Source organism: Schistocerca cancellata, chromosome 1 (genome assembly GCF_023864275.1).
Source record: "Schistocerca cancellata isolate TAMUIC-IGC-003103 chromosome 1, iqSchCanc2.1, whole genome shotgun sequence".
NCBI classification, from domain to species: Eukaryota; Metazoa; Arthropoda; class Insecta; order Orthoptera; family Acrididae; genus Schistocerca; species Schistocerca cancellata.
In genome coordinates this window covers 651,629,370-651,655,948 of record NC_064626.1, presented here as the reverse complement: position 1 = coordinate 651,655,948, position 26,579 = coordinate 651,629,370, and the positions used below count along the sequence as shown (strand labels likewise).

At 41.7% G+C, this 26,579-nt stretch overlaps 1 protein-coding gene across 2 annotated transcripts in view; it reads right to left on the bottom strand.

The window, feature by feature from the left end:
- Positions 1-21,634, bottom strand: part of LOC126162054 (cyclin-dependent kinase 20-like) — a 35,001-nt gene extending 13,367 nt beyond the window's left edge. The window contains exons 1-2 of one of the 2 annotated variants that reach the window (XM_049918302.1): positions 21,359-21,634; positions 7,970-8,158 (exon numbers count right to left, since the gene is read on the bottom strand). In XM_049918302.1, coding sequence (XP_049774259.1) covers positions 7,970-8,158; positions 21,359-21,544 — 375 coding nt within the window. In that variant the 5' untranslated portion in view covers positions 21,545-21,634. The remainder of the gene's footprint in view (positions 1-7,969; positions 8,159-21,358) is intronic. The other variant, XM_049918310.1, reaches the window with a different exon arrangement.
- Between the last annotated feature and the right edge of the window lie 4,945 nt (positions 21,635-26,579).

Sequence of the window (26,579 nt, the reverse complement as noted above, 5' to 3'; positions counted from 1 at the left end):
GCGGGGGTATCACTTGTCAATTGCTTGTACGCTGCTCAAAGAGTCAGTACAGAGAAGGGGCGACTCGCCTGTACATGAGCGGATGCACTCAAGAGCACGAGAAATGGCCGCCAGCTCTGCAGTGAAAACACTGCAGCCATATGACAAGGAGTGCTGTTCAATATGTCCTCCATTATGCAAAGCCTACATGACCCACTGTTCTAGATTGGCACAGAACTCATCGTCAGACTGCAAGAGGAGGTTGTGATGGAAAATAATCCCCTGGACCATGTTGAGGCTTTTATGGGAAGTGATGGAAACAGGAATATCACCCATCCGGTCACAAGCAAGTAACACACAGGATTGGGCTGGGGATGCTGTCTGAACAAGACTGCACCACTTCTCATCTTGGACAGCACTGTCACTTCCCCAAACTTATCCTCAAGATGTTCAACAAAAAATTGAGGCTTCATAGGTAGAATGGAGTCCCCGTACATTCTGCTACAAACTAAATACTGAGGCAAATATGGCTCTCTTCTTTCTGTAGCCCTATGTTCCTCCCATGGTGTAGCAAGGTAGGGAAACAATTTGGGGTCATATCTGTCAGCTTTGTACCCGATCTTGCCCTTCGAAGAGACTGCTGGTTTCGTACAGTCACCAGCAAGATATGACTTATTCCACTTCATTGCGGGTCATCCGCCCTGATGCCACCCACTCAAATGAGGGGCTCTCCCCACAGGTGCCACCCAGCCACAGCAAAGGCCACCTGACATGATGGCCGTTGCCGGGAGTCCCGATGCCCCAGGAAGACAGGCGTCTACTCCTTGGCATATGTGAGGAGTTAACAGCTCAGGAATCAGCAGTGTGATTCCTGTGTTGTCAGGGGGCTACCATCAAATCTGTACATGACGGCCCCACTACAACGGACTGGCTACTGTGCTGGATATTGGGTGCAGAAAAATCCAGTACTGTCATGGGGGTGAAAGAGGACAGGAGACAATGGAAGAAGATGACATACCCTGGAAAGTGCGCTCACCTCACCCAAATAGTTGAATTACAGGTGGAGATTCAAAGCCATGACAAGAGGTTCAGAAGATCGAATCTAAGAGCACTATGGATAACTCACGCACCACATAAGCTGTCCTTCCCCTTATGAACCACATTTCTGTAAAATTTGGAAAGTGGTAGATCAAACCATAAAATAGGACCTGAAATTATAGGACCAAAAAGTGTGAGACTCCTTTTAGTCATCTCTTACGGCCGGCAGGGATACCTCGGGCCTATTCTAACCCCCCGGACCCGAAGGGGGAACACTCTTTGAAATTCTGAAGACAGCATGGGTAAAACACAAAAGTGAGAGGTTGTATGCACCCTGTACGGAAATCATATGGCAGTTATAAAAGAGAAAGGGTGTGAAAGGGAAGCCGTTTATATTGACCAAGCAGTAGAGTAAACCAAAGAAAAATTTGGAGGAGGTATTAAAGTTCAGGGAGAAGTAATAAAAACTTTGAGGTTAGCTGATGACATTGTAATTCTGGAAGAGACTGCAAAGAACTTGGAAGTGAATTTGAACAGATGGACAGTTTCTTGAAAAGAGGATATAAGAAGAAAATCAACAAAAGCCAAATAAGGGTAATGGAATGGAATCAAATTAAATCAGCTGATGTTGAGGGAATTAGATTACAAAATGTAGTAGCTGCGTTTTTCTATTTGAGCAGTAAAATAACTGATGATGGCCAAAGTAGAAGGATATAAAATGTAACCAATAGCAAGAAAAATGTTTCTGAAGAAGAGAGATTTTTTAACATCAAATATGAATTTATGCATTTGGTAGCCTCTCCTGATGATATTTGTCTGGGGCATAGCATTGTATGGAAGTGAAACATGGATGACAAGCAGTTCAGATGAGAATATAAGCTTTTGAAATGTGGAAGAACGTTGAAGATTAGATGGGTAGATAATGTAACCAATGAGGAGGTACTGATTGAGATAAAGAAATTTGTGGCACAACTTGACTAAAAGAAGTGATCAGTTGATAGTACACATTCTGCAACATCAAGGAATCACCAATTTAGTATTAGAGCGAGGGTAAAAATTGTAGAGGGACTAAAGAGACAAATACAGTAAACAGGTTGAAAGGTACTAGGTTACAAAAGCTTTTTAATGGTAAAAAGGCTTGCACAGGATAGAATAGTGTGGAGTGCTGCATCAAGCCACTGTTTGGACTGAACAGCACAACATTTTGAAGTTTTTCTGTGATGTTTCAACACCGATGAATACAAGGATCACCTTTTAAGCTTTTAGAAATAATCACTTGATGACAGTATTTTGAGCTGATGTCACTATTGTTTTAAAATTTGTTATTTGGTAAAGTTAAAACAGTAGCAGCTCATAAACTGACCAAGTAGTTTGTTTATAGTCAGTATTTATGCTAGATGACTTCTTCACAATTTCCTTTAAAGCCTGACTCAAAAACAATCGGAAAAGACTGTTTGCAACTAGTTTGCAGAATTTTGCAACAGTCATATTGGCTTCAGCAATCGATTTCATGAAGGTCGACCAAAACAGGTTGTCGTTCCAAAAATCATCACTGCTGGGCTCAACAAGACTGAAGATAATCGATATGAGACTTACTGTGGGACAGAAGTATTCTTTGTCATATCATGTGGGCCTATACAAACACTCAGATGTGAAACATGTCTGCACACCACGAATTCTGCAGAATTTTACCAAATCTCAAGAAACACTGTTGCCAATTGGCATAGAGAAATGCTTAAAAAATTCTCCTAAGGTTATGGAAACACTGTATACAATTTCATAACAATCAACTATTTAAGCATTCCAAATGAACTAAAACCAATAAATGAGGTTTGTCCATGAAGATTTTCTATGAAAATGACCACTTCTTTCTGCGGTTACCTTGGAAAAGTCATGACCATTGCTTCAGAGAGTTGAAAAACCGTTTTCATTTGCCACAACAGAAATAAAACAAGGGGAAACATTGGACCATGACAATGTCAGCTGTCACACAGCATGTAAAACAGCTGATTATGTGACAGAGAAAAACATCAAACTAAAACATTATTGCCTGTCTTTATCTGATTTGTCACCTAACAACTACTTCTTGATTCTTTGTGTTAAACAAATATATTATGTGATCAAAGGTATCCGGACGCCTGGCTGAAAATGACTTACAAGTTCGTGGCGCCCTCCATCGGTAATGCTTGAATTCAATATGGTGTTGGCCCACCCTTAGCCTTGATGACGGCTTCCACTCTTGCAGGCATATGTTCAATCAGATGGTGGAAGGTTTTGTCGGGAATGGCAGTCCTTTCTTCATGGAGTGCTGCACTCAGGAGACGTATAGATGTCGGTCAGGGAGGCCAGGCATGAAGTCAGCATTCCAAAACAATCCAAAGGTGTTCTATAGGATTCAGGTCAGGACTCTGTGCAAACCAGTCCATTACAGGGATCTTATTGTTGTGTAACCACTCAGGCATAGGTCGTGCATTATGAACAGCTGCTAGATTGTGTTGAAAGATGCAGTCGCCATCCCTGATTGCTCTTCAACAGTGGGAAGCAAGAAGGTGCTTAAAGCATCAATGCAGGCCTGTGCCATGCAAAACAACAAGGGGTGCTAGTGCCCCCCCCCCCCCCCCTCCATGAAAAACAAGACCACATCATAACACCACCGCCTCCGAATTTCACTGTTGGCACTACACACGCTGGCAGAAGACGTTCCCCGAGAATTCGCCATGCCCACACCCCAACATCGGATTGCCACACTGTGTATCATGATTCATCACTTCACACAACGTTTTTCCACTGTTCGGTCATCCAATGTTCATGGTCTTTTCACCAAGTGAGGCGTCATTTGGCGTTTACTGGCGTGATGTGTGGCTTATGAGCCGCCACTCGACCATGAAGTCGAAGTTTTCTCACCTCATGCCTAACTGTCATAGTACTTACAGTGGATCCTGATGCAGTTTGGAATTCCTGTGTGACAATCTGGATAGATGTCTGCCTATTACACATTGTGACCCTCTTCAACTGTCAGCAGTCTCTGTCAGTCAACAGACATGGTCCGCCTATACGCTTTTGTGCTGTATGTGTCCCGTCACACTTCCACTTCACTATCACATTGGAAACAGTGGGCGTAGGGATGTTTAGAAGTGTGGAAATCTCACTTACAGACATAGACACAAGTGAACCCCAATCACCTGACCACCACATTCGAAGTCCATGAGTTCCGCAGATCTCCCCATTCTGCTCTCTCACGGAGTCTAATAACTACTGAGGTCGCTGATATGGAATATCCAGTGGTAGGTGGCAGCACAATGCACCTAATATGAAAAACTTGTTTTTGGGAGTTCCGGATACTTTTGATCATATAGTGTATATGAGAGAGAGGGGGGTGGGGGGTGGGGGGGGGGGGGGGGAGAGAGAGAGAGAGAGAGAGAGAGAGAGAGAGAGAGAGAGAGAGAGAGAGAGAGAGAGAGCAGCAATTTTTATCACCTCACTATTCTGAATCCTTCCAAACTTATATTTTATTTTGGGGCCACTAATATCAAATCAAGTGTGGGGAAAAAATGTTTCCACAATTGATTAGAGTACATGCAAAAGTATTTAAAATTTTAAAGTCAAGCACTCTGAGAAACAATAGAATGGTCTGCACCAAAAAGTGTTTTTCTTTTAATGTTCTTGTTAAAACTTAAACTATAGCCCCACACTTAAAATTAACAGACAACAAAAATTAGTAATCAGTGATACAGTTGGTCTTCCCATAAGGTTTAGCAGAATCTTTCACATGTTAAACATGTTATTTAGTTATTACTATTAACATTTAGCTACAACCTAGTAATAACTTTAACTGTTACTTATAATTATTGCAGTGACCCTCTTCCAACATCCCTCCTGTTGAACATCACTTATAAATGGATGGTTCATCAATGGTAACAGTGGAAGCTTACAGGTACAGAAAGTTTGGCAGGAGCACTTTCAATTTGACAAAAGCCAATAAAACTATAAACTGTTAAGTGCTTTAAGTGGATAAAGGGACAAGGAGGTGCTAAATAGACAAATGATTAAGCACCAACAAGACTACCTTTTCATAAAATTCTAACTCTATCCCATGTCTCTTCCAAACTTCCAAGTGTGAGATGATGATAAGATTTGAAATTGATACAATGTCTCAACAGAATTCACTAGAGTTCTTTGAAGAGACAAAAAATAACAGCCAACTACCAAAGAACAAGTAGCAACTTTTCTATCGATATTTACAGAAGTTGGTAGCAATGCAAGATTCAGACCCCACAACTGTTTCCTTGCTGTAGCCTCTGTTTTCAAGAGAACCTTCCTCAGGGCATGAACAGAACTGAATCATGTGGACATCACTGAGCCACTTTTGTGCTGAAGTTGGAAAACTCAGGAATAATCGACAGAAATGCCACTTCCTTGTGAATTTAGAAGCATAAACGATGGAACATCTGCTGGATTATAAACTATGTCCTGCTTCTGGCACTGAATAAGTTCTGTTTGTGACTAGGAATGCAACTGAAGTTGCAAGATTTTGGCCAACAGTAATCTATTTAGGCATAGGCCCATGGTACTTTTACATGTATGGGCAGGAGGCATTCCTAATCATTCTATTGAGCACTTTGAAAAATCAAGCTTTCTTTCTGGTGCACCACTACGCATTGTTGGTAACCACTGTATTTGGTCATTTAGCATGTACTACAAATGCCATCCAGCAAGGAGATGGATAACTTCATAGAAGGTGCTGCCTCTATGTCAACACACTGCCAGCAGCATGGTGTGCAGCAAGCTAGTGAGAATCATGTTCACCAGCAGCTTGCATGGATGATACGAGCGTTTTAGTTGTGCACTTTTTTATCAATTGTGTGCATTTTAACAACTGTGTGTATTTTATCAACTGGACTTTTATCAAGACATGTATATGTGGAGAGTGCCTTCTATGCTTTGACTTCATGTAATGTAACATGGCAATTTTATAGCAAGTTCCAGAAGGTATGCGGAATATTGTATATTTTATGTATCTTTCATATGAATTGTAGTCTCTCTCCATCCCTTATTACCTTTGTTTTCCCATTAGATCAGATGAAGGCACATTAGATTCTTAACACCCATCACCTTGGAACAAAAAAAAGTGCCTACACTGTGATTGTGATGTATGAAGTGTGTTCATTTGCAAATAGCTTTATAATTCTTCCTTTCATTTGCCTTTAATGGTAATTACCATTCACCGCATTTGTTTCTGACATGAATGAATAAAATAACTGAGACCCCTCAAGGGTAATGACATAATTCCATGATGGACATTTATAAGAATAAATAGATATCCTCTCCCTCCCCTCCTACTCTCCAAAGAGGTCAAGATGCTTTTTTGGAAGTGAAAAAAGGAAGGAAAACTAGGTATGATAAATTTGGGGAAGACTGCAACCACTAGGTGAACCAGGGATCAAAGAGTTGCCTACTCTGTAAAACAGGATTGGTAACAATCTGTGGCAGATCTGACAAAAGACTACAATGCTGGTGCAAGCACAATTGTTTTGGAGCATTAAGGGTTATGTTATTCCAGAGATTACAAAAACAAGTTAAATTCACAAAGAACTTATCAGTGTGAGCCCACTTATCATTATGATGTAGCACCCACTCTGCCATTGACACCTGCAATGATTCAGTTGGGAACGGTGTCGTACAGCTCTTGTATCCTCTCATGGAGCAAGCTGGCCCACAACTGTTGTAACTTGTCCTGAATATCCTGGATACTGGCACTGGGATGTTGTTTACGCCTGAGCTGGTCCCACACATGTTCTATCTGGGACAGATCTGGGCACATGCAGGCCACATGAGTACCTCAACATCATGCAGACAGTTCACAGAGGCAGCTGCCATATGCATATGAGCACTGTTCTGCTGAAAGGTGGCAGCGCAATACTGTTACACGAGAGGTGACACAAGAGCAGACTGTCCGTGACATGCCATTGTGCTATCTGAGTTTCCTCGATCACTATCAGCTGTGACTTGAAGTCATAATCAATGGCTCCCCACACCAGGACACATTGCTGCTCCAAAACACTGGATGAATGGTAGCTCTTTCAAGGTCGCTGCCCTACTCACTGCAGGGGGCATCCAGGGTAGAACCGCAATTAGTCAACAAACACAGTGTGACACCATTCATCAGTAGTCTATGCTTCCCAGTTACAGCACCATTCCAAACACTGCTGTTCATGTTGTGGTGTTAATGGCAGCTTAAGCATGGGATGGTAATTCCCTAGTCTGGCTGCTGCTGGTCTCTGACCAATGGTGCAAGATGACACAGTTACACTGTGACCAACAATGTGGAGTAACACGACCAGTGATTCACCCACCAATCCCTAAGTTTAATAGTGCACACTGATTGGTCTTCTTCACAACAATTGTGGCTGCAACAACACAGTACTCTGTTATCAGGTCTTCCACAGATTATTGCCTATCTTGTTTCGCAGAGTGGCAAGCATCAGACTTCCCATTTCACAATGAGGCATGAGTGTCAAACACATTGTTGCCTGCTCATGGTTTCACCATTCCTTGACCACTTTCCATCAATGCTGACAACAGTAGCACATGAACAGTCAACCAGCTTTGCTGCTTCCAAGATGCCAATTTGTGGCCTATATCTTCACTGGAATGGTTTCCCATTTGTCTCTGCTTTGCTTACATACTTTTCTTACCATGCCAAAACAAACACACACACACACACACACACACACACACACACACACACACACACAGAGAGAGAGAGAGAGAGAGAGAGAGAGAGAGAGAGAGAGAGAGAAGGAAAATAATATGACTACCTGACACACAAGCCAAATAAAAAGTATCTCTAATGTGAGATTAGGATCATAAACAGCACTGTACAATCCGTAGTGCCAAATATATCTTAAGTCTTACTAGTTAGTAAAATTAAACACCAAAATATGATACATACCCTGTGCATGATACGATGCTTATGCAAGTATGCTACCCCTTTAAGTAACATGATCATATACATTTTAATCTGTCTCTCTGTCAGGCAGTTATCAAGGTCACGCATCATTTCCTGCAGTCCAGATGGCATAAACTCAAAGACCAACATGAAACCCAGACCCTGTGGGAACACATCCAATAAATGGACAACCTGAAACAGTGAGGAGACATTATGCATCTTACTAGTCTAGTGGAGTCATATAGTATTATTATTACCAAGGTTTTGACATTCCACACATCAAAGTTTCAGATAAGAGAAGATGCTGACTTCTTATGTGTTGATTTGTGACTGGAAAATCCAGGATGGAATGTAATTTATCTGTCTTATAATCTACAATTTTCAAATCACTTTATCTGCATTACATGAAACAAATCAAGTTTTCAATGATATCAGCAGGCCCACCCTGGTACATACAGAGGAATTTGCAAGTGGTACATGATGGCCTAAAGGAGGAAGGTGGGAGGACGGAGGAAGTTGAGAGATAGAATACAGGAAAAGGAGTGGTTTTAACAGCAGATGGAATGTCTGCAAGTGAGTAGACTGTATAAGAGAAATTTTTTAGTGTGACAAGAGATGGCAGCAATCAAAGTGAAAGTACAATTGATGACAGTGGGGTTTTATATGGATGATGGATTTTGTGGAAAGATGGGGTTCAATGCCCAGGGAGATGCCAGGCTGAGCTAAAGACTACCAGGAGAAACAGATATGAGAGAAGTTGTTGGGGCTGTAGGAATGAGGATAAGAATATTTTAGACCTGTGTAAAGATCATGAAAAGAGCCTGAGTGAAATGAGGGATTTATGACACAAACCTTACCAATCCCATTCACACCTCTGTTGAACCACAAGTTTGTCCCACTACCACCAAATCATCCTTTGGTTACCTTCCAGGAATTGCTAAAGTTACATTATCTTATGAACTGGGAGAAACAAGTTTCTGTGTTAGTTTTTGGTTGGAAGTGTTAGTCTTTTCCTAAGGTCTTATCTTCTTCTCCCAAACCAAATTAAATCAAGCTGAAATGGTCAAATATCTATTCTCCTTACCCCCATCTCTGCAATGTAAACACTTTTGCACCACCTACATCCCTGACTAAAATCCTACTCAAAGCCACAAGCCAATCCCAAAACTTCTCCTCCAAATTCATCTACCTCCTCAATGTAACTACCACTTCCTCCCAATTGCTCTACCACCTCATTTACTCTTCCTTCCTGAAATCCTATAAACTTAATAAAACTGGTCACTCATCTGTAATTGATAGCTGTGCTGATACACAAAAAATCTCTGCTCTAACTGACCAAACCAACCCCCTTTGCCCACAGGCTATAGTCGGCATAAGTTGATCCCTGACAGTTGCAGAGGGGTGGGTGTGGCAGCCTTCACATGCTTACCTCAACTAATCGTATAACATGATTTCATAAGCTTCTTCGTGGCAATGTCTGAATGTTGTAACAGTTCTACAGATGGCTGCTGTTGTCTCCTGCAGCTGTTTGCACTTAGCATTTGAAAGCTGGCAACAATGTTACTAGCTCTCAGGGATCTCTTAGTGCATACTGGACTATAACTTCCTATATTTATCATTTCATTCATCATCTCTCTACTATCCCATCCCCATTACCATCCACCTCCTTGCTCATCACAGTCACCATTCACTTCCCTATACGCAAAAATACTCATGGCTTGCAAATGCTCATGGCTTTGCGACCATCAACAGCACCTCTCCAAACTTGATGCCAACTCCAAATTCACAACTTCATTTTATGCACTAGACCAACTATATTCATGCATATGAATACTACTCCTTGGAGGGGAAGAGATATAAACAAATACATGGCAACCTGCTATGCCAGTGAGCAATCCCTTGCTCAGTATAATGATCTTACTAAAGCCTTCACAGGAAGGCCCCTCCAAACCTAGTCCACCAACAGATCTTCCATGGCCTATCCACCCATACCCTTAAGTATCCCCCCCCCCCCCATCCCTATAAACCAGCTGCAAAGGAGTACCCCTTCATTACCTTCATTTCCAACATGAATACACAGAAAACCACATGAGAAGAATGGAACAAAATGGCTTCCAATGAGGAAAGAGAGGACTTTTCGACATCAGCTGCAGAGAAAGCAGTCTTTTTTAAGACTGGCAAATGTGATGTTTTATAGCAGATGGCTTGCCCACTTTTACAACAATACAGGTTTTGTATTCTGGATGGTGGCATTTGCGTTAGGGAGACTGATAAGTAGATTCTCCTGACATGAGACAATGGCATGTGTAAGACTGAAATGATGACATTCATTATTGGTGTGTTTTATTTAGAAATATTGAGTAGTGGGAACATTATAGCTGGAAAACAAGTTGTTTCATTGGGAAAGAAAAATGTAAGGCAATTGTCTCCTGAACAAATATTGCAGGAAGATGAGGATACGAGCATGGCTATGTCTTACACTGAAATATACAGAGAAAATGTTTGTTGTGACAATTTGCGAGATATGTGCAGCAGGGAAAGGGAAATATGTTGAGTCATGAGCAAATTGATAATGAGATTTTGTGGAGATTTCAAAGAAAGTAGAAAGGAAAATTAACATTCAATGATTCATGGGAGCTAATATTAAAGTGTGGAAGACGAGGAGAGATATCTTCCTAGATTTAGATATATTTGCATATGAGCAACTGACCTGGATCTTACATTGTTCCATACTCACACGACATGTCTCCAACTGCTGGAAGGATATTCCATTTTTGCATATTGGTCATGCAATAGTGGACGCCCAGCCTAGGCCATTTGAATGATCTCAAAACAGGGTAGGACAGATCATTTTATGGCCCTGCTCTTCCCTTTAAGGGATATCCAGTAGCAGCCTACTATTCTGTTTGGCAATGTGGTTAGACTCAAGTGTTCCCTCTGGTGGCTGAGTCCTGGTGATGAAGCTCTTTCTAGATCTCAATCGACAGACTGTAGCTTGATGACAGTGCAGTAGATGACAAGGATCACTGATCTGCTTTGCCGTCTCTGAATTGGCCTGTCTGACAGTGGTGGGATCTACTCCTACAATTGGGTAGAGTTTGTCAACTGAAATGGGCTTCATGTCTCCTGACAGAATTTGGACAGTCTAACTGATAGCAGTGTTAATCTGCTGGAGTGAGCAGATGCACTCAACAAACAAGGTGTATTCTGCAGCTGACACACACAAAGCAAGAGCAGAAGTTCTCAGAATGTGAGAACTAGCTCTCCTGCCACTGACTATTAGTTTCATCAAAATGTTCCTTGCACTGATGCGTGTGTGTGTGTGTGTGTGTGTGTGTGTGTGTGGAGAGAGAAAGTAGTGAGACACAAAATTAAAACACAGAGAAAACAGAACACAGAAGGCCTAAAAGAAAAGAAAAGGGAAAAGTGACTGGCTTATTACCTACGAAAAACTTGAGTGAGCCAGTCACCCTGTTAACACATTAAAACCATCTCCCTAAAATTTTGGGAAAAACTTCAGACAATTCACAAAACTTTAAAACTTGAACCACATTCATTTGAACATTACTTAAAATAGAGGGCAAATCCGACAGCAGATCCACCATGGCCAACTGGTCAGAAAATAAAACACAGTCCAATAAAATGTGGTGCACAGTTATCTGTACGCAATAAGCACCACAAACTGAAGGGTCCTCTCAGCAAAGTAAGAAGTCATGCGTCATAGGGCTGTGGCTTATGTGAAGACGAGTAAGGAGGACCTTATCCCATCTATGTGGATGGAAGGAAGACCACCATAGCTGAGTTGTGGGCTTTACTACGCGGAGCTTATTATCAGTCACTTCCAGCAAGTCACATTCGTATCTATGCATGACTTTGTACCTCAACAGTGAGGTGACAGCATGCAGAGGGATGGCACATTGAAAGAACTGAGGACCACGACACACCACCATGGCTGTTAGATCTGCCCTTTTGTTCCCCACAATACCCATATGGACTGGTATCCAGCAGAATAACACTCCTTCCCCAGTTGTTGTAGTTGGAGGGGGGCATCCTGGATTACTTTATCAGCTGGGTAACAAACAAGAAATTTAGCACTGGAAGAATATCTCATCTGCTCCAGTGCCCGCAAGATCATATATAATTCTGCATCAAAGACAGTAAACTCTTGAGGCAGTCGCACCTTGAGGACACAATCCGGGAAAATGACAAAGCAACCAATGGAGTCCCCCAGCTACAGCCCATTCATAAAGACAGCTGCATAGTTGTGGTGCTCAGATAAAATATTAGAAAATATTGCATTAAAAACAGAAGCGGGAGTGCCATCTCTCCTGAACTGCACTAAATCTAAAATTACACTGGGCCTCTGCAGTAACTAGGGCGGCAGATGATTAAAATGCTGGATTTAGTGTTGTACTTGGTCCATACAGAGTGCCTCCAGCACATGCTGCATGTGGTTCCTAAATGGCACTGTGGTTCATGGAACGTTGTAGAAAAGGTGTTTCAGAGGCGGACGAGCAACAGTATGGTATGCGGGTGAAGTCAGAGCTGCAAGGAACTTACATGCACCATGATGAGCTGCCGCTGGATGGTGTGTGGCAGTTCCCCGGCCTCAGCCCAGAGACTTGGTATGAGACTGGTCCTATAAGCACCTGTGGCAAGCTGAATCCCCTTGTGGTGGACAGTGTCAATGATCTTCAAATAAGAAGGCCTCACCAATTCATATACTGTGCAACTATTGTTCGGCTGATGCACCCTGTCCATTCCCCATGACCTGTGGCTAAGGCACTTTTAAGATATTCAGTGCTTCAGAGTTCTGGCTTTCAGGTCTCTCAACAGTTTGAAATAAAAAATGAGGTCCATAAACCTCACTGAGTCCCTAAAACATATGATGGTGTCTCTCATATGCAAGACAAGACAGGTAAATTAAAAATACAATGAGAAAAATTAAAATGAACACACAAAATTATCTGCAGAAAACTGAACCCCGTCTTTGCAGTCCATTCCTCTAACCTCCGCAGTGTATGCTGCAACTGACAGCTCACTGTTGCAACATTGGAGAAGGAACAGAAAACAGCAAAATTGTCCAGAAACAAGCAGCATTGTAGAGGACTCCTTTCGTAGATGTGACACTGTTTATGGCATGAAAAAGACAGTAATATTTAAAACACTGAGGGACACCAATCTCCTGCTCAAAATGATCTGACAGTGAGTCACAAACTCTGCTCCTAAAAAAACGCTGAGACTGAACAGCTTGTATGAAGATGGGGAGGTTGTCACACAAGCCCCATTGATGCCATTTGTGCGAGAATACAGCATCTCCAAGTAGTATTGTATGTGTCACTGATATCAGAGAATATGCCAATACAGTGATGTTTATGTGGGTAAGCCTGCTGAATAGCCACCTCAAGCAGGGTCAGGTTGTCACAGTAGGCCAACATCTCTGGAGTCCACACTGAGAGCAGCTAATGAATTGCCTGGCCTCTAACAACCAGACCAGACACAGATTAACCATTCACTCCAGGGTCTTTCCTAAACAGCTCATTAACCCTGCAGTGCATGAATTTCACTGCAGTGGACAACTTTTATGGTCAATTCTCTGACGTTTTCAATCAGTCATGAGGCTGCAAATGCATGCAGGACACAACACCAGTAGGGAGTGCCCACTGCAGTGAACTGTGTCCATTTGCAGCCTCAGGCCTGATTGAAAATGCCAAAGAAGCAACCTTTAACAGCTGTCGACTGCAGTGAACACTATGCGCCACAGGGTAAAGGCGATACTCCAATAACCACTTGGACATGCGGACCTTTCCTGTTTTGAGGAGAGGCATCACAAGTGCCTCTCTCTATGAGTTGGGTAAGTTACCTGTCTCTCATATAGGATTAAAATATTCTAGGGGGATTGCCTTTGACACCGCTGGCAAATGTCAAAGTATGGGGTACCGGATTTGGTTGTGATAGGGTGCGGGGCTGATTCCAGCTCCCACATGGAGAAAGGGTTATTGTAAGTGTCACAATTGTTGAATCTGAAATCCAATTTTTCCCCTCTTTACAGTTGCACAGCAGCTACAAAACACCAGACTCTAGCTGGCATTGGCATTAGTTTGTGCAAAATTCTCTGCCAACGCATCAGTGATGTCACAGGTGTTTTTTAGTACTGCTGCTATTGCTAAATGACTGCATTTACCAGAAATCCTCCTGATGGATTTCCATACTTTCCTAGAAGAAGTGTAATGGCTGATAGGGTCCAGGAACACTTGCCACGATCTTTTCTTGCTCTCCTTAATTATGCGTCAAGCCTTGAATCTCGCGACTCTAAATGCTATGAGGTTGTCTGCTGTAGGGCGGCATTTAAATTGGTGAAGAGCCACATGCCTGTCCTGGATGGCTCAATGGCACTCATCTGTCTACCATGGTACAGGTCATCTATAAAATGACCTGAGGACTTTGGGGTGGATAAGTCAGGAGCATGATGGATCACTCATCTGATATGGTCTCCCAGTCCTGGACATTGTCATGATGTTCAAACACTGCCAGCTGACTGTACAGTGTCCAGTTCGCCCAGCTGACCACCCATGTTGTTGGCTTCTCTTCGGATAGATAATGCTTCATCTAGTTGGTGCATGCAGAGTGGGAAGTGGTCACTGGAATGAAGATCATCAATGTCCTTATGGGGTTGTAGAGCAGAAAGAGAGGGCAATGACCGAGAATAACCAAGTAGCAGTGCAGAAATGAGAGTGAGTACCTGTGTTGAGAGTAGATAGCTTGTGAGACGTCACGAGGCTCTCCAACACACGAGCCCAAGGACAAGTAGAGGGCATGCTCCAGAACACATGATGGGCATTGAAGTCTCCCAGTAGGAGAAATGGTTACAGGAGTTCTTCCACAAGATATATGAGGGCTTCAGAGTCTATTGCATCCAAAGGAGGTAGATACAAAGAACAAACAGTGATCCTCCAACATCTATGAATTTTTGATAGAAACTGCTTGCAGGTCAGTACCCAGTGGAACAGCAGAGGAGTGATGCACATTAGTGACAAAAACAGCAACGCCTCCCTTGGCTCTGTCCCCTGTCAGGTCATTCTTCCGGTGAAGGGTATGGTCCAGTAGCACAGGGGTGTCAGTGGCTTTAAAACGTGTTTCTTGTCAACACAGGCATAGGGCAAGTTCCTGCACAAGCAGTTTCAGTTCTTCCACATGTGTACTGAAGCCATTAACATTCCCTGTAATAAGGGAGCCATCTATCATGGAGGTTGCACTTTCACCCTGTCTCCCTGCTGAGGAGGTGAGCCTGTAATGAGTGGGGACTAAGTCCTGGTGCGAGATGACTGCCCCAGTCCAACATCAAGCTCCATTAGTTCTATCGACAAGTCAAGAGAGACATTAAATTGTATGACATCGACATTGTTGGACTGTCTATTTCCCGACCATGTTGGTGGGGAACGACAGGTCTTTGATTTTTTTACCCTGGGTAGAATTCGGAGTCACAACTGCAGCAATGGTAGTAGCAGTGCTGGATGGTGGACCAGACTGAACCTTAGGGGTAGCAGGGAGCTCCACAACATTGGTGACCACAGACTTTTCCGATGTTTTGGGAGGAAGTGTAGACTGTGAAGTAACTGCAGCAGCACAAGAAAACTGACAAATGCAGATACTAGTGCTAACAGTAGCTACCTCCGTTTGTGTAACAGCATCATTTTACTGTACTGGCTGTTTAACAACTGAGATTAAGAAGGTAGAGAACGTTGGGAGCCTCACCAACGCGGATCCATCGAATGGTTTTAATTTCCCATATCTTCCGTTCTTCACGGAAGATACAGCAGTCCCTACACCCAGCAGGGCAAGCCCACACCTCGGAGGAGATGAACGTCTGACTCCTTTGTTAGCAACCTTACCACATTTTCCTCAAGTGGCTTCTCCCTTACAACCAAGACTGATGGGCCCAAAATGCTGGCATTTAAAACAGCACATTGGGTGCGAAGAAAGCTTGCCTTAACATGTTCCGGGAGTTTTGTGCTACTAAAAGTGAGGATGAACAAGTCAGATTTAATCAGATCGCCTTCTACCCTTTTCATAACATTCTGCAAAGTCTACAGTGCCTTCTCAGGCCCATTCAGCTTTCAGGTCTTCTTTGGGGATGTCCACCAGGTCACTGCATGTCACAACACCTTCACAACAGTTTAACGTGGCTTGGAGCTCCGTCTCAATAGCAAATTCCCCAAGTGTTTTGGCCTTCTGCAGGTTCATCACTCATTGAGAACTTGATGTTTCCATCCATAGTATCCCATTTCGTAATTGCTTAACTGATTTTAAAGTACCTGCAATCCCCTCAAAACCCTTTTGTATGTAAAAAGGTGACACTTTCTCAAAACTTCTCTTTTTCCTTATAACCAATAAATATACACTTCTTGGCAGTAGCATGCATTCTGTTACTAAACTTACTAGAATTCTTGACTACCATGAGTCCAGAGGTCTGGATACATGAGCCCTCTTATTTGATTGGGTGTTAGTACCGACAGCCGGACCACCCATTCCAATCGGAGGTGGAAGAGAAAACTTCAAAGGACCTGTCTCAGTCCTACAAGCAGCTAGGAAAGTAAAAGTCCACCCAGACAAAGCCCTGCACGCCTAGGTAAGTCTTATACAACTGAGGTGCAGCAGGTTCCCTACAGGTTGCTCACTAATTATTGTTCCACCACAATAGCTACGCATCTCATCAGTGTGCAACACACTTTGAGCCTGAGGTGTGTGTGTGTGTGTGTGTTTTTTTTTTTTTTTTTTTTTTTTACTACCTTCGCGATACGAGCAGCCAAACCAAGACCCCTGTGCCCCACAACGCTCCCACAACGTGCTGCACAGTGGACACTGAAGCATGACCTGACCCCAACATGAACCCCAGGGCTGCGAAGCTTGTACTTGGCCAATGATTGCTGAGCCCCTGAGGTGAGCATAGATCCAATGCCTGGAGTGTTCTCTAATGGGAATATTAAAAAGCACAAGAGCCAAAGCCTTGAGGTAGGCCATTCTTTTGTGTAATTTGTTCTTCTTACTTGAGAGAAAGACTTGTAATAACAAATTCTGCAAGAGAGTGCCTATGAGGGATGTTAGATGGTAATCCCTGGTGAGCCAGTAAATTTTCTTCAGCAAGTTTCTGTGGTTGACAGTGTCGTAGGCAGCTATTAAGTCAACCAAGGTAATTTCTGTTTTTGTTTGTATTTGTATTATTTGTGCTGGGAGATGCACAGGACCACAAGACTAATGACTCTGTTTGGGTCAACAGAGGCGTCCAATCCCACCCGTCGGCTCTGACCCGTGACGTAAGGGTGTTGTGGTGTGTGACGTCATGAAAGCATGGAGTTCAGTTTATGAGTGTGTTGTGTTTGTAGATGACATTTTGTTGCGGTCAGTGGTGTCCTCTGGTCATGTGTTTATGGTTCGTGTGTTATGTGGTGTATTGGGTTCATTTTGGTGTTGGTGCTTGATCTGTTCAGGTGTCAGTTGTGACTGGTCTTCGACAGAAATTTGTCTCACTGAGTTAAGAATTACGTTTTTGTTGTGTCTACGTTATTGCAGTGCTGTTTGCTGTATGTCACGTTATAAGTCATTTAATTTAATTTGTGGCTGCTTTTGTTAGGTATGAAAGTGATAGATGCTTATAATAGTTCTCGTTTGTGGGGAGAAATGGGGGACGATATGATGTCCCTGATAAAATTCTTACAATTATTAGGGCTGTTGGCGTGGTGAAGTGCAGCGTGTGTCGGCAGAACATATGGTTGCCCAGAGTTCCGGCATCTCAGACCAGGGACTGCTACATGTGGCACAGCCGTAGGGACAACCTACGGCGCTCCATAAGGCGTGGTACCCAGTTTGAGAGTCTAGGCTGGGGATGCAAGAGATAGTGTTGATGACGTATTATTTTAGTTATAGATACTTCATAGTTTTTGTCTACATGAGACTGGTGTTAGTGAGAGGACAGTTTATGACTGGTTTTCGTTTTGTAGGGAAGTTTGTTCTGAATATATTAAGTACAAGGGTAAGTTGGGTGGGCCTGGGGTGGTCATGAAGGTTGACAAGTCGCAGTTGGGGAAGAGGAAGTATGGGAGGGGTAAGTCTCCGGCTGGTTTATGGGTGTGGAGGTTGTTGTATCTGGGGGTGGTTGTTCAGAGGGTGTTTTTAGGGTCTTGGAGGGGCGCACAAAAAGGGAATTGGTGGGATTAATTGAGGAGGGTAGCACAATAGTTTCCAATGCTTTTTCTTCTTATAGGGGGTTGGACCAGAGGGGATATGATCATTTAGTTGTTAACCATAGTTTAGAATTAAAGAATTATGAGACTGGGGCATGTACAAATACAACAGAGGGGTTTTGGGGGGCGGTTAAGTCAGTTATTGGGAGGGGGAAAAGGTGTTCTTCTAACCTTGTCTCATTTACATGAGTATTGTTGGTGGAAGTGTGTCCCCGGGGACTATTGCATTTTTTTAAGGGCTATTAGTAAAATGTATGGCTGAAGGTGGTTACTTAAGGATGTGTTGTAAGAGGACAGAGGGGAGGGGATGGAAGGGGGGTGCTGTGGCTCAAGGGGGGGGGGGTGTAATAGTTGGTAATTTTTATGGACGTAGGTGGATGGGGGGTGGTGGTTGTTTTATGATTATGTTGCGGAGGATATGTTTTGTTGCAGCTGTTTTTAAGTTGTAGTGTGTGATTGAGATTTGTTTTTTGTTTCTATTTGTTGATGGATCTTTGATTTTGGGGGGGAGGGTGGAGGTTGGGTGGGGGTGGGGCGGGGTAGGAAGGTTGTGGGTGGGTTGGGAGTTTGTTCTGGTTTTTTTTGGAGTGTGTGTTTGAGGCTGTGTGTGACTGTGGTGTCTGACCTAGTGTGTAGTGCCAGAACTCTTTTGTGGTAAGTAGTCGTTTTTTTGGTTGTATTTTTCGTGTGTTATGATGGTTGCTGGTGTATTTCTGTGTAGTTTGGTTGGTGGTATTTACTGCATGTGTTGGTGGTTGGTGTTTTGGTATTGGCACTTGGGGTTGATTTAGATATCTTTGCGGAAGTACCTGATTTAAAATTTTTTGGTATCGTTAGTTGTTTTTGTGCTTTAGAGGTAATGGGAACTGTCTGATTTCAAAATGTTCTTGTAGCTATAAGTGTTTTGGCATCATGAGCTGCATAGGTGGACTGAAGTGACCTATTCCATTGAATTGTCATAGCTATGAGTGTTTTGGTATCGTGATCTGCTGTCGACCTATATAGGTGAAGGGAAGTTACCGATTCCATTGCATCAGTGTTGCTGTGTGCTTTGGTATCGTGAGCTGCTGTTCACTTATGTAGGTGAAGGGAAGTATCCAATTCCAATGCACGGTCATAGCTACGTTTTGGTATCATGAGCTGCTGTAGACCTATATAGGTCAAGTCAAGGGAAGTTACCGATTCCAACTTTATTTGCTGAGGTGTTGGTTTTGTGGTAACAGTAGTTGTGGTGGTGGTGTAATTTATGGAGTTTTATATCGCAGTATCGACAATTGCGGTTGGGCTGTATAGGTGAAAGAAAGTGACCAATTCTTGAGGATATTGTGAGTGTAGTAGTAGAATTGGGGAATTTAGTGTTATCAATTTATGTCATTGTTTTGCGTGATTTGGGATGGTGGTGTGTCTTTATATTTAGTTTGTCCCCACCCAAAAACCCCCAATTTCCCACACTTGTCCCGCTGGTTTAATTATACTTTTGGAAGAAGACATGTTTGTTAGTTTTTTGATCTACGTATTTTCATGTTTGTTGTCATGTTTACATAATGGCGTCATAATGGAATCATGGTGAATGGCCATTCCCGTAACATTAGTAACGTCATGGGTCAAAGCAGACGGGTGGAATCGGACACTTCTGTAATCCCCTCTGTTTGTCTAAGGAAGCTAAAGTTGTACTATCTGGAACTTTCATATCTTTGTCTATGTTACACAGCCTTTCAAAGTTTTAGAAACTTTTTTTTTCCTTCATTGAAATGTGGATTTTTTTGTAGCAATTACAGTCTGTGTAATTGGCTTGTTACTTCTTTTCATGTCGTACCCTCCGCGTTAAGAGTTTTGAGATTCATAGCTATGATATGCCTTACATATTGGCACAATCAGTAAGTCTAAGAGATATTTCAGTCCTTACTTTACAATATTTCAGATTTTTGTCTAAGTTTTTGATGTGTGATATTAAGGAATTTCAAAGAAGTTTTGCACGTAAGAAATTTTTGACATGTAAACATCTTTTCCAGATTAGCTGAAGTTTTCAATATTGATTCTTCAACTTGCAGCCAAACTGTCATTTTTCAACCTAACCTAGTATTCAGGGATGCTACAGATCAGTCTGTGATCATCTCTAATATTTCGTATTCACATTCATCAGCTTCACCAGCTGGCAACCAAACTTGCCTGTCAATATTCTGCTTGTTAGGTTTGTCATTACCTATCAACAGAAAACAATCTTTTACGTTCAATTTCAGATCAAGTAAAAACATGTCCACAGTACAGAACAGTGAGGTTCTCCTGTTAACAGTGTCTGGAAATTGCTTAGTAGCTTTTGCTCTTGTTTAGTACGTATAGTTTGTAACTTTCAAATTCATCCTTCATACTGAATTATCAGGTGCGCATTCTAATGCTAATGTGTATGTATTTACTATTCAATGCCTCCTCTACAGCTGCTGGTCGCATTCCATCGAGGATTCTCAATTATCAGATTAATAATTATGGAAAAAGGGAGAATTAGTATTAATTTCCAAACTAGGCCTCATAGTGAATCAAGTTTCAACTGGATAAGGATAACAACACTTGTATTGGTTTTTGGAGAGATTTGAAATTAAAGTCTAGGATACCAAAAGACATATTTTAATCAATTTCTTTCTATCAACTGAATAACTCTTAACTTCATTAGTTATTAAAAGCCTGGAGGTAGAACAACATACAAGAAGTATCATTTAAAATCCTACCACAGATGCTATTTGAAAGATGGAGGGGTTGCGTGGAAGGACACGAGTCTTCCAAGCTGGTGGAATGCATATACCTTCCTCACGTTAGTTGAGGCAACAATGGACAGGTTTCTACAGCAATACTTCTCTCCTTGCAAAATGGTTTCATTACAACCACCACTAAATAATTATAGTGCCAGTAATGTGCGGTCCATATAAGTGCATGTATGTGATTGCCAGTAATGTGTGGTCCATATAAGTGCATGTATGTGATTTTAAAAAAGAAACAATCGGAACATAATTGACGACTGGTTGTTACATAATATTACATTAAATAAGACTATATGGACTTACTCCCTACAGTGGGCTTTCTTTCAAGTCAACGTGCAAATTACCAGTGCAGCAGTGCAATACAGAAAACGGTCTACTACACGCAAGTGCACACATACATTCTCACAGTCGACTTCTTGTAAGGCTTTAATTTCTCGAAATATAGTAACAGGTATCCCATCTTCTATTCGTTTTAATAACACCTTTTTTACAGCTACAATCTCTCCAGTGTCCACATGACGACCTCGTAAAACAAGACCATGAGCCCCTTGTCCTATTGTGCCTTCAATTTTGTAATTTTTCATATTGAAACAGTTAATCTACGAAGGTTATATTGGCGTTACTGATTATTACTACAACATGTCAGTTACAACCCATCAACAAATTAGTAAACAAAGACATAGATATTAAAGCTTAACATTTGGATAATAAGCCCATCGCAATTAGATCAAAGATATTCCCTTTATCTTTGCTTTCAACGTGTCGCCAGAATGAAGGTACAGAGGAAATTTGTTGCGCCAGTAAAATGCCCGGTTGTGTTGACATTTCGGACGCGAAACCTTTATCACGTTATTAACTGCTGTATACGCCTGGCTGCAATGACATGAACAGCTGACATGGAACTCTACGCTCGACTGGAATATGATTGTATATTCGTAACTATAAAATTCGTGTATTTTTTTTTTTCATTTTGCTCCCTCAGTAATCCATCGACACTAAACAAATTAAGGAGTGTATTAAAATGGCTGCTTGCAATTAAAGAGAAAAATGTGGCGCTAATTACATTTCAGTTGTGCTTAAGAACGCTAGCCTGACAGAAAGAAAGCGTGTACTTGCTATTTTTTGTAACATATATGTGACCTTATTGTACAAGCAGACTAAGGAGTCAACAGTGTCAACATTTGTTGTTACACACATGATCAAATTTATTACCATTGTGCATTAAATATCGAGAAGTGAATTAAAGTATTGAAGCCCTCCTCGCGAAATTAATACAACAAGACCATACCACTTGTCACTGGGATTACTTTAAATACTTGGGGATTACTTTAAATACTAGTACATTTATACAAATATTTTAAAAGTAATTATTGTATTATGTCCATAAATTACATTAGTGTTGTATAACTGCTTATCTAAACCAAATAAATAGCGTTCAAATTTCACAAATAATTTTCTGTGAGCATTAGGTGTGTAACAGAATTCGCATTTTACTACGCGTTCGTATCACTGATAAAGGTAGTTCACTGACATCTTAAATCCCAGCAAAGCTAAAACTTTTAAAATTTATTCAGTCTAAAAGCGAAATCTAGACTTCTACCGTATGTAGGGTCATGCCTGCATACATCTTTGTGATAATGACGCATCCAACTTTTGCTTGCATTTACAATAAGGACACAGTGGTAGTACAGGTAATTTTGTAAATCACTGAGAATGGTGGGCTATATGATTCAGTCACATATTTAATATTCCTTTGATAGCTGTAATTGTTTTCTTTTGCCATAGGAATACTGCTATTATGCAGTATAGTTTTCACAGAGACTAATACAAAGAAGTAAATTTTAAAAGTAGAAAGTGTAGCATGTAAGCTACTGTTTTTCACTTACAACGGTTCCTAATTTGTGAAGGATGAAACCACTTTTAATAATTTGCAGTATACCTGCTGAGTCTGTGCCTATCATGTCAATTTGAGATTTAGTTGTATGCCTAGCCATCGGACTAAACAGACTCATTAACTCTGTCACTGATTTTGCGATGGAAAATGTAAGTATCATCAGCTTTAATATTATTTAAAATATGGAAGTCGTGTGAAACAGTTAGGACTACTTACTACACACACTTTCTTTCCTGCCTTAACAACTATAGGAGAATTTGCAAAAGTTAAGCAAGTTTTTCAGAATACTAAAAAAATTCATTAGGACATAAAACTAGAAACTCGGGTAAAATCCTATTTAATAGTTTAAGTATAGTATCTTTACTGTGTATTTACATTACAATGACTCTCATTTTTTAATACTAATGTAATGGGCAAGGCGTAGCAGACTAGGACTGGTAGCAGACAGTGACTGCTGTCACCAAAACAATGTTTTTGTTGCTGTTGTAAGTCTGAAGACTGGTTTGATGCAGCTCTCTACATTACTCTATTCCATGCAAGCTTCTTCATCTCTGAATAACTGCTACAACATAGGTCATTTTGAACTTGCTTATTGCATTCATCTCTTCAATAGCATAAACTATATAAAAACAAGTAAATCCCAGCGGCAAATCTAAACAACAAACAAAAAATATCAGTGAAAGTAAGCGAAATGAGAATAAGCAATTGATGTGGGGATAGACAAGCTAGTATACGTCTGAGCAGCTACTTTCAGGATGGTAGAATACAAGCAGCAAAGTTTCACTGAAGCTGATTGGGTAGAGTCGTGTGATGTCAATTTCTGGTCCAAAACATCAGCGCAACCTTGGGTTTTATTGGCGCGAGACATTCTTGAGGCCCTGACATTACAGCCATAGTCTACACTACACAAGCTGGAGCCTTCAATATGGCAGCATGACACAGCTACCAAATAGACAGCCAGACTTTCAGAATGGACATCTTGCTGCACGTTGAAAACAAAGCTGTTTTACTCTCAAAGGCATGCCCACACGCACACAGATCTGTCTGTGCAACTATCTGCGCCAACGTCTGTGCATGCAATAGATAGGACCAAACGTGATCCATTCACATGGTTCAAGTTCCCACCTTCTGCTCAAATGCCATGTGTTGATGTTTCAAAGAAACTTCAGTGGCATGAGATTATGTTCTCGTGACCACATAGTTTATTACATTTATTCAGCAATGGAGGAAATTTTATTATGGCCTGAGTTCACAACTTATGTTGCAAAAGAAAAAATCCATGATGTAGAAAGTGGCTGCTGAAATGAAGTCAGCTTCTGCATATGAATTTAATTCACGAGTTGCAGGACGAACCCGACGACTTGTTTAATTATTTGGGGATGGATTTCGAAATGTATAACTATCTTCTGAGACTCAGAAGCCCTCCTATAATACTGAAAAATACTTGTTTGGGGATAGCAATTTGTCCATATTAGCAGCTGGCACTGACTTTAAGATTCCTGGTAACTACGAGGATCCAGAATTTTGCACTGCAGAGTCGAAACAAACATTGACAGATATCATACTCAACACTTGAGAATCTATTCACGCTGACTTCGGTGTGATGGTTTCATGAAGGCAAGTTTCAGGTAATATTTTTACAGTTTCAAATAGAGTACATTCTTAGAGATTATCCATGTTTCTGAGTCGCGATTTTCAATTCCTTGCCAGAAGTCTACCAGCAACCTGTTAAAGACTTTTGCACCAAAGTATAAAACTCCATTCTGATCTCTATGGGAAATTAGATACAGTTGATGTAGAAAGTTCTATTTCTAGTATTGTCATGATGTATTCTACAGTTCATTTCAATATCACTCTTGTTATGAACCACATATTATGTAAATATCCTTGTTTCCCTGATGACGCTGTTTCAAGGTCTTCATTATCAGCTTAACATAACATGCACTTTTCTTTAGAAGAAATAGGGTCTACTTTCTTTTGCCTCACTCTCACATAAAGCTATGGCGTAGGACCAGTATTGAGTGAAAGAATGTTAGCAAGCCCCCTGTGCCAGAGGAAATAGATTTTCCATAATGAATTAATTTTTTATTATTACTGTTTCCCTGTTTTCCATAGGGTCAACTGCGAGAAATAGTGGACTGAACAAGAAGTTGACTCAAACATGTTTCATGTGCCAGATTTTTGGTGACCTCCTGTGCACACGCTCCAGCTTGTCTGTGTAGAGGTGATTTGAAGCTGCAGGCCAGCAACTTCGCTCAAACCAGCAACTCGTGCTCTCATATCTGTGCAAATCTCGTGTTCATGTGCTATGATATGTCTGTTCAGATGTGGTGTGTGTGTGTGTTTGTGTGTGTGGACAGAGCATTGCATGTGGACAAGCCTTAATACATGCACTTGTATGTTTAACCATTGCCTGCTTCTATTCTCCCAGCCACCCCATTTCGCTTGGCATGGAAGCAGTTCAGTGAACATCTCAGAACATCTCTGTGTCTTTGAGTGGCCCAAACATATGGAAATCACTTGAGGCAAGGTCTGGTGAGTATGGTGGACGAGGAAGACACTCAAAACGCAGGTCTGTGGTTGTTGCAACTGTTGTACGGGCAGTATGGAGCCTTGCATTGTCATGTTGCAAAAGGACACCTGCTGACAGCAAACCACGTCCCTTTGATTTGATTGCAGGCCGCAGATGATTTTTTAGGAGATTTGTGAATGATGCACTGGTGACAGTGGTCCCTCTAGGCATGTAATGCTCCAAAATGACGCCTTTTTCGTCCCAAAAGAGAGTCAGCATAACCTTCCCTGCTGATGGTTCTGTTCGGAACTTCCTTAGTTTCGGTGATGAGGAATGGCGCCATTCCTTGTTCACTCTCTTCGTTTCCGGTTGGTGGAAGTGAACCCAGGTTTCGTCCCCAGTAACGATTCTTGCAAGGAAGCCATCACCTTTTCGTTTAAAGTGCCGAAGAAGTTCTTCACAAGCATCAACATGTCGTTCTCTCATTTCAGGAGTCAGCTGCCGTGGCACCCATCTTGCAGACACTTTGTGAAACTGGAGCACATCATGCATAATGTGGTGTGCTGATCCATGACTAATCTGTAAACATGCTGCAAAGTCATTCAGTGTCACTCGGCGGTTTTCCTTAACTATGGCTTCAATTGCTGCAATGTTCTGTGGAGTCACAACTCGTTGTGCCTGACCTGGATGAGGAGCATCTTCCACTGAAGTCACACCAATTGCGAACTTCCTACTCCATTCGTAAACTTGCTGCTGTGAAAACCATGCATCACCGTACTGAACCTTGATTCGTCGATGAATTTCAATAGGTTTCACACTTTCACTACGCAAAACCGAATAACGGAACGCTGTTCTTCCCTGGTGCAAGTTACTAGTGGAGCGGCCATCTTTATACTGATACTGGGACGGAATGTGTGCATCTGCACTATGCTGCCACCTACAGGCCATTCTGCACACTGTTTGTAGTACGCTTACCAACTTACAGAATAACGGCGCGAAATTTCGATTTGTTATTACAAATTTAAGGTTTTCATTTGACTCACCCTTGTATAAGGTCCAAAAGACAGCGTGAACAGTATGTGCTGGCCTACTGGTGGGGCTAAAGGAGGTTAAGTGCCCCAAAGCATTGTAATTGTTTGCAACAAGTGACAGAGATTTTGCCCAGATTGAAAACTGTAAGAGACTGGGAGAATTGCAAAGTTTGAGAACCTGA